The sequence below is a fragment of the Tetrao urogallus genome, assembly GCF_951394365.1.
Source record: "Tetrao urogallus genome assembly, chromosome: 8".
In the NCBI taxonomy this organism is placed as follows: Eukaryota; Metazoa; Chordata; class Aves; order Galliformes; family Phasianidae; genus Tetrao; species Tetrao urogallus.
In genome coordinates, this window is record NC_136821.1 from 25,231,256 (window position 1) to 25,240,419 (window position 9,164).

The 9,164-nt window shown below is 42.4% G+C and overlaps 1 protein-coding gene across 1 annotated transcript; it reads left to right on the top strand.

Annotated features, from left to right (window-relative positions):
* Window positions 1-1,245: 1,245 nt before the first annotated feature.
* Window positions 1,246-8,360, top strand: WDR12 (WD repeat domain 12; the record flags this gene model as incomplete). Its single annotated transcript, XM_079538790.1, has 13 exons — window positions 1,246-1,286; window positions 1,357-1,451; window positions 1,549-1,643; window positions 2,168-2,274; window positions 3,066-3,185; window positions 3,597-3,747; window positions 4,498-4,543; window positions 5,210-5,295; window positions 5,482-5,622; window positions 5,741-5,846; window positions 6,638-6,770; window positions 7,483-7,555; window positions 8,283-8,360. 13 exons carry the CDS (start codon window positions 1,246-1,248, stop codon window positions 8,358-8,360), a joined length of 1,272 nt encoding a protein of 423 aa, XP_079394916.1.
* Between the last annotated feature and the right edge of the window lie 804 nt (window positions 8,361-9,164).

Below are 9,164 nucleotides of genomic sequence, written 5' to 3' on the forward strand. Positions count from 1 at the left end.
CCAGGGAGGCTGTGGAAGCATTCAATGCCAGGCTGCATGGGGCCACAAGCAACCTGGTCTAAATGAAATTGTCCCTGCCTACAACAGCAGGGTTGGAACCAGGTGATCTCAAGGGCCCCTTCCAACCCAAACATTCTATGATTCTACGAAAGGCAGATCCCAGCTGCTCCAAGCCTTTCCTCCTCATAATGCAGCAGACCGCAGACACATCCGCTCCAAGGACAGCACTCCAGGTGCTCTCAGCAGTGGGTGCTGCTCTGCCCCCAGCCATGAGGCCCTGAGAAGTGCTGCATCCTGAAGCCCCACATCTAACTTTTAACGCTGAGACAACAGCGTGGATATCAGTCTCAGAAAAAAAGCTGAATTGTTACAAAAACAAGAGATGAACTCATAGTGACAAGAAGCATGTTGGATTGCACTGACATATGGGAATCTCCTCAGACACCTCAGTATGTTACCATGTCAAAAAAAAAGGAAAAAAAAAAAAAAGCTGGATCGTACAAATCCATGCCTTCAGCACTGCTAACAGCAATACTGCCTGTCCTGCCGTCAGCCTGTACTTCGGCTGCACGGATGGAGGCCTTGCTGCTCCACGATTGTTATTATAAAATAACGCAAAGGTCTTAAGAAAAGACTTAAAATCGCAAGGCTTACCATAATTAAACACTCCCTCCAGAGCTGCCCCTGAGGACACTTCTCCAGCAGGTCAGCCCCCACACAGGGCGCGAGTCACACACAGTAACGCCGTAACGGGCACGGCGACGCCCCCAGCGACAAGTTACAACCAGGCGAACGAGCGCACAGCGGGTGTGCACGGCAGGTGTGGGAGCAGCTCACGGCACCGTAACGCCGGAGGGGCAACGCGGCGCCCGCCTCACACGAGGCCCGCCAAAGGGACACCCCAGCCCGCGCGGCGGGAGGCGCGAAAGCGGGGCGCTCGCGGCGGCGCCCCACGCTTCCTCCTGCGGGGCGCGGCAGGCCGGCGGCCGGCGGCCGTCGTCCGCGCCTCGCCTCCTTCGCCTCCCCGGCCCCGCTCACCGCCGCCCCTCACGGCGAGGGAGGCGCGGGGCACCGCCCTCCGCCGGGGACACCGCGCCCCTCCCCCGCCCAGCGCCCTGCCCGCCCCACCTCGCCGGGGCTCCCGCCGGCGCCGCCATGGAGGCCGCCCCTCAGCGCACGCGCGGTGCCCGGCGGCGGGAGGGGCTCCGCGACGGCGCGCGGGCTGCTGGGGGCGACGGTGCCGGCATGGCGCAGCTCACCGCGAGGTTCCGCGCCGAGAACCCTAGGTGAGGCGGTGCGGCCGGGTCGGGGGGTCGGTTACGGGATGGGACCGCTAACGGCGTCGTGTGCCCGCAGGTACGCCGTAGAGGACGTTCCGTTCTCCGTGCCCGCGGCCTCCGAGACCGCCGACCTCAGTCACCTCATCAACAAGCTGCTGGCGGCGCGCGCCGGTAGGTGCCGCGGGAGGGGCCCGGCCCGGAGCAGCTCGGTACTCGGCGCGGGGCCCCTCGCCCATCCTCCAAGGGAACGCTCTCTGCTTTGTTTCAGCGGACCACAAATATGTGGAGTTCGACTTCCTCATCCAGGGCCAGTTCCTGCGCGTGCCGCTGGTCACGCACATGGAGATGGAGAACATCTCCACGGTGAGGCTGCTTTTCTGACTGACCCAGAAGTCCCCGCAAGTTTAAACTCAGTCTGAACGGCAAAATAACGAGAGAGTGTGAGATTAGTAGCTCTGGACAACGGAACACCGTTATCCGAGCTCTTGTCTCTGTACCGTGCTTTAAGTTCATCATTCACGCGTGTTGAGGCCCCTGCAACAGCAGTTAAATTGAGGGCAGAGGGGGAAGTTAGCATTGCCTCGCGAAAGCCGTACCCTATGAATTATATTTTAGACACCAGTTTTAAGTGGTAGATACAGAAGAGGAACGCGATAACAGTGAAGATGATAGCTTCTGCTGTCAGCTTGCTATTAACCATAATTTGCTACAGCTATAGAGAAGGCAACATCACTCACCTGACAGCTGCAGGTCCTCTAAGCCGGAATTGTTGGTGCCAAGATCTCTGCCCAAAAAACTTGTACCTTTGCACCACACTTCAATTAAAGTGTGATTGTTATTAAGAAAAATAAAAGCACACTAAATAAATACTTTGTTTGTGAGCTCAGGAAGAAGTGGTGGAAATCGAGTATGTGGAGAAATACATGGCCCCGCAGCCCGAGGAGTGCATCTTCCATGATGACTGGATCAGCTCTGTTCAGGCCACCGAAGAATGGTACCACGCTAAACCAGTTCTACGATTTTTCTTTCTTACTCCTGACGTATGCACAGGACTCCATGGTGTTAAATGGAGTGCTATTCTGTTTCTTTACTAAACTGTTATTTTTTTCTCCTTGCTCTGCTTTTGACTTGATTTTCTGTTTTAGCCTATCAAGTCCAACAGCTGTTTGCTTTTATAAGCACTTTATAGTTTTAACACCTCAGAAATTGTGTTGAAGTCAGCACAGAACCAGACAAATATTTCAACATAGGACTCTTAGTAGAAATGGGTAATACAAATACTGTTTACCATCTCTGAAAGGAAGCAAGATGTATCTATTTTAAATCTTAAATCCTTTTGACTTCAAATGGGATGGGTGTACAGCAGCAAATACAACTGCATAGCTTTGTGCAGGGCCTTTCTTTAAAGCATATCATTGTCCTTAAGCAATGTATTTTAAAACTAATTTTCCAATCAACTAGCCCATGTTTCTGTACTAACATATGGTTTGAAAATGCTTCAGGATCCACCTGTTAACACACTATGAACAATAACATTTCGTACATCATTTAAAAGGTAATTTAAGACTCACAACCAGAACGTGCAGTACTACCATTGCTATTCTTTGTCCTGCACTCATAGCTTTGCTCTCTCTTTTTTTTTTTTTTTTTTTTTTTTCCCCCCACAGTTTTTTAACAAAGCCATTTCAGGTAACCAGATACTATGTTCATATTCTTCTGTATTTCTTGTTTCATTGAAACAAAGATAACTTCAAAAATAACAATGTTAAATTGTGTGTCTTGCAGGATACTAACTGGCTGCTATGATCAGTCTGCCCGAATCTGGTCTTTAGAAGGAAAATCTATCATGACAATAGCTGGGCATACAGAAGTAGTGAAGGATGTGGCGTGGGTGAAGCAAGGTCAGTATATAATAGTTCAATTTATTGGGAGAGAAATGTCAGCATTTCTCAATCATGAGGAATGAATGGTTGAGGTCCAACTGCCCTATGCAAGCAGCAACACCTAGAATAGGCTGCCCACAACCATGTCCAGAAGTCATTATGTCAGTCCCTATCAGTTGTTTTTTGTAAACCAAGTAATAGTGCCATTAAGACATTCCATTAACAGTAATGAATGTAGTAGTTTAACATGCACATTGTCTACCACCTTTCCAGACTTACTTGTATTAGTTTTACTTGCAGGGTAACATGATGTGAACATCACGTTACTGGTAGATAGGGTTTCTATCTACTATTTCTTCAACTATAACAATTCCTATAAATATTTTTGAAAGCAAAGTTGAGGGTGAACATGCCTTCTTTCTTCCTCAGATAGTTTATCCTGCCTGTTAATCAGTGCATCTATGGACCAAACTATCCTCCTCTGGGAGTGGAACGTGGAGAAGAACAAAGTGAAAGCCCTCCACTGCTGCAGAGGACATGCTGGGAGTGTAGACTCTGTGGCAGTTGATTGCACAAGGACTAAAGTGAGTGACCCCCTGAAGAAAATCTTTGGATTTTGGGATGTTAGCAACCTGTATCTCAAAAGAAACTTTCTTTTTCCTGTCTAGTGACAGTCATGATATTATTGTGACTGACATAGATACATTTCTATTCCTGTTAGAAATTATGGTTACTAAGATAATCTAGGAGTGCTGCATGAACACCAGGTCTTCTTTTCAAATAAAGACATCCACTTACTCCAGTACCACAGAAGGCTGAAAGTGACTTTAAATAGTGCTGCTTTTGATTTCTGAGAGTGAAGTTAAAGTTTACTTTTACGGAAATCTTGCATTTTACACATATGAATGTGTGTTATAATGAACTATTTTCAAATTCTGTGTAAATTACAACAGTAATTTTGGATCAGAAAAAGTATTTCTAGAGAAACACTCAGAAAAAGCTGATAGTGGAAGAGGTATTTTCTCTTTCTGCAGGATTTGAACATTTAGAAGCATTCATACCAAAGATAGAGTTGCCTCTGTCATCTTGACTCTATCAGACAGATGAAAAAATAAAGTACTGGTAATAAGAAAAGAGATTTTATAGATACTCTTCCTGCAAGCGTAGGAAAAAGAGTAATTTGATCTGTACCTTTTTTTTTTGTCCCATTTGAGGGGTGCAGAATTGTTATGTATTACAATCCATTGGTTAATTTTTCAAGGAGAAACCGTGCTTGGTATGGCTTGCGAGGTCTGACAGGAACAACTGTTAACAAAACATTTCTGTTTGTTCAGTTCTGCAGTGGATCTTGGGATAAAATGCTAAAGATTTGGTCTGCAGGTAAGTCTAAGCTGAGATTCTTGGCCACGTTCAGAATGGTGCTAGCAATAACCTGAATGATGGATACCTGAATACCTTTTTCTTTTAAGAAAATTTGGTATTTATTAATAAAAGTTACAACTTTTGCTTTTTTTTTTTTTTTTTTTTTTTTTTTTTTTTTTTTTTTGCAATAGCTTTGCAAGACTGTAAATAGTATCTTAAGTCACTGTTTTGATTGGTAACAATTTCAGGTATAGCGTTGAACTGCCTGCTGCTGTTTATTTTATTTAGAACACAAAACTTTGTGTCCATTTCTTTTATTTTTGATGGGTTTATATAAAATGCAGGTTTGAGTATAAACTGTAAAGCAAAGGCCTATGGGTTATTTTTCTGGTCTATTAACACCATAGTATGAAGTAATATGAACACGTGGTATGAAGTAACAAAGTAAGATGGTCAGGTCTTTTCTAGTAACATAGACTAATTTTTTTCATTTGAATGTTTTTGTTTTTTTACTGTTACAAGATATGCTCTTCTGGCTTAGGAGTATTTATGTGGATGCTATTTCTGAAGGAAGGATTGTGTTTACCACATACTTGAATTACTGTTGGGATTTCCCATCAGGAAGGATTGTCTTAAAAATTCTGTGGAAACCTCTAGATCAAGTCTGACTGTCTTCTGTCATAGTCCCTACAGATGAAGAGGATGAAATGGAAGAAGCAGCTAACAGACCACGGAAGAAGCAGAAAACGGAACAGTTGGGACTAACAAGGGTAAGATGAGCTCCAGGCTTGTAGGAGATTGTGAAGTGCAGCCATAGAATATGATTTCTCTTTGTTGATAGTTACTATACAAGAAAAAAATCTTTGGTGATATGTCTGAGGTAGATCAGACATTTTTATTTACTGAAAGGTAGGTGTGTTAATTATGCTCACTCTAATCTCACTTTTAAATCCTAGACTCCCCTGGCAACCCTCTCTGGCCACACAGAAGCCATCTCTTCTGTGCTCTGGTCAGATGCTGAAGAAATCTGCAGTGCATCGTGGGACCACACCATTAAGTTCTGGGATGCTGAGACTGGGGGTCTCAAATCAACTTTGGTGAGATCGCTGTACTTCCTATATTCAACTGATGTCCACCTTAAACAAAAATAACTATGCAAAACCAACCAGTAGCTCCTCTTTTAAAGGTTTTTGCTTGTTTGTTTGTTTTTGACAGACAGGAAACAAAGTGTTTAATTCCATTTCTTACTCACCTCTGTGTCGACGTCTGGCATCTGGGAGTACTGACAGACATATCAGACTATGGGATCCTCGTGGCAAAGGTGAGGAGGTGATAAACATGCATGTTCATGAAGGTGTTGTTCCAAAAGCATCTCAAAACTTGCCTTCTCGTGCCTCTGCTAGAAATAAGCCATTTGGGAACTTTTATTAAATACAGACATTTCTTCTATTTTCTGTAACTGAGTGCAAGACTACTTCAGTTTCTCATCAAATAATTCAGAAAACTAATTCAACTGGTTTTCACTTTTTTAAAAAACAAACAAGAAATCCTAATAACATTCATTCAACTGCATAGTTGCAAACCTGTACTGTTTTATTTTACTTTATTTAAGGACTCAGTCTGTCGGTTTAAGCTGCAACACTCAAATTGGTGGGACCATCATTTAAGCAAAATAGCAGTCATTTTGTTACACTATTCTGGTGCCTTCTTACACAGGAGTGCTAATCACTTAGAACTGAGCCAACTGGATTTATTCCATAGACACGTTTACTTATTCAGCTTCTATAAATCCAGTCAAGATTTCAACTGTATTATCCTCTTATTTGTTAATAATAAAAGCTTTTTTTTTTTTTCCAAGAATGTTTGAGAAGAGAGTTTAGTGAAATTATTATTTTTTTTTTAAATATAAATTTCTTCTGCCAGAACTAGTGTGAGGTTTTTTGTGTGTGTGTGTGTGTTCACTTTGATTTCTGAGATAACAATTGCAGAATACTGGGGACAGACACTTACCTCAGACACAAAGGTGTTGCTGACCAAATTTTGTATGCATCTTAAAAGGGCCAGTTGCAGTTGACATTGGCTGTGAGCAGCTTCTTTTTTTCTCCTGTCCAGATGGCTCCTTGGTTCTCCTGTCTCTGACTTCTCACACAGGCTGGGTGACATCTGTGAAGTGGTCACCCACCCATGAGCATCAGCTGATCTCTGGTTCTCTGGACAACATTGTGAAGCTGTGGGACACAAGAAGGTAAAATAAACACATGTCCCATGCTAGTCAAAGGCATGTAAGCTTGCAGTGTCAGTTAGCCTAGTGAAATCACAAAGTCAATGTTAGAAATTCACTGGAAACTCCTGAGGTGATGGTGGAAATCTGCTAGGATTCAGGAGTCAGGCACATAATGAAGAAAAATATTTGTAATCTATTCGAGGACCTTTGGCTTAATCATGAGAGCTGTGTGGTGTTCCAACACAGGACATCACTGATATTAAGGGTAGCGTTGACTGTGAAGCACGAGTTGGGAACCTAATGTTGCTATTGAGGTTAAGAACAGCGGTTCTGCTACACATTCCTCTGCTAAAGAACAAAACGTGCTATTTCTGAAGAACAACTCTAATATAATGACATTTCACTTGCTACTGCTTTTGCACTTTCGTACAAATTTCAAGTAATGGTCTGCATTTAGGAAACTTAAACGTATTTTTTCTGGGAAAAAAAAAAGTACAGTCCAACAGTATCCACATGGAAGAAAGACCTTCATTAACCTTCTGTCTGAAAGTAGTTTTCAAGCAGGTGAAAAATACTGCTGCTTTTCTCTTTGGGGACAAGAGAGTTTAACACTCTAACAGCTACAGAGAATGCAACAGAAAGGTCACAAATAGTGGATATCCATACATTGTTAAAGAGTTGAAGTGCTCCCGTGATTTCAAACAGGTGACTGTATATAACTGTGTTTCACCAGTTGCAAAGCTCCACTGTATGACTTGGCTGCTCATGAAGATAAGGTTTTGTGCGTGGACTGGACAGAAGCAGGGGTAAGAATGTGAAGAGCGAATCTGCTTAAGAATTGTGGTTAGGCAATGGGCTAAAGGCAGTATTGCTTATGGTATTTAACATGCTTAATGGCAGAAGAGGGGAAGAAGTTTTAGTTGCTTTGGTTGATAGTGGGTAAAAAAGGTGTTACTGTCATTGCAGTGCTTCCCTGTACAACTGTGAAAGGAGGTAGGATGGGAGTTTAAGTTCCGTAGCACTAAGTGGGCATTATATTCATCTTCCACATGGGGAGAGAAATGAGAACAGCAGCACATCTCACTGAGAAAATACGCGTTCCAAGTACCATTTACTGCCAGAGACTAAAGCAGCAGCAAGAATGGAGACATCAGGCATGGCGATGCAAGTAGAAGGGACGAACTTTGTAATCCTCTGTAGCAAGCTGTTCTGCTACTGTAACAATACAAACATGCAAAATGTTTTTATTATTTTATGCTAAGGTTTAAAACTCTCAATGTGGCTCCAGTTAGAAAACAGGAAAAGGCAGAAAGAGCTTTAGAAGTTTTCCACAAAAACTTCTAATTCTGGGAGGAGAGCCAGAGACAGAACTGCTCTCATGCTTGGATTCTGAATTTTCATCATGCATTAACAGTTCATTATTTATCATTTCTTCTCATATCTTAAAGGAGAGAAAAATGAGAATTTCTAACAATTGTTAGGGAATTTTGCATAGTTCTGATGTTGACTACAATTTTCTTTTTCTGTCATCAGTTGCTATTGAGTGGAGGTGCAGACAACAAACTGTATTGCTACAGATACCCAGCCACAGCCTCTGATGTTGGAGCATGAAGGTCAACAGCTAGAAGGCTTTTTTTTTTTTTTTTTTAAATTTCAAACTTCCCAGTAGTCACTCTCTGTTAACATCCATACACACCCAACATCTGAACGAAGACTTGCAGTTCAGAGTTGTTCCTACTTTTTGTACTGGTAACCCGTATTTGAATTTATAAGAGCAGAACAACAGCCAGCAGCTTCGCACATGCTTACCGTGAAACAGCAGAGGGTGTTTCTTCCCATTTTGATGACTTTGTATTTAAATCTTTCAAATGGCTATTTGTATAGCCCTCTTATTAACAGTAAGCTGTTATTGACACTGAGAGGAAAAATTACTAAATTATTACTAAATTTTTTTTTTTTTTTTTGCATTCACCTGCATTCCCTTTATAAAAAATTAAAGCTTTTATCTAAGTTCGTTGCTCCAGTGCCTCACTTGAAATAAAAATCAGACTTTCAGTAGGTTCACTGGCAGTTCTTAAACATAAACCTTCAGTACACCCAGGAGATACGTAGATTTTGTTCATATACATAAACCTTTTAATAAGAAATTCCACTTAATTAAGGGTATGGTAACTTCCTTCAGTACTTTAGGATGAAGCTGGCACAGGATCTACTGCCCAACTATGCAACTCACGACCATATGGCTGAATTAGATACTTTTTTGTGAAGACTGCCCTGAAAATTTCACAACTTTCCGTTCACAGAAACAACCTACTTAGTATTACTTTTGCCTTCCTTCCTCCCTTTCAACATAAAAATCCTGCCATAAAACTGTTTTTGAAGTAATTGGCCCTGGTACATTAGAAAATGTCATGA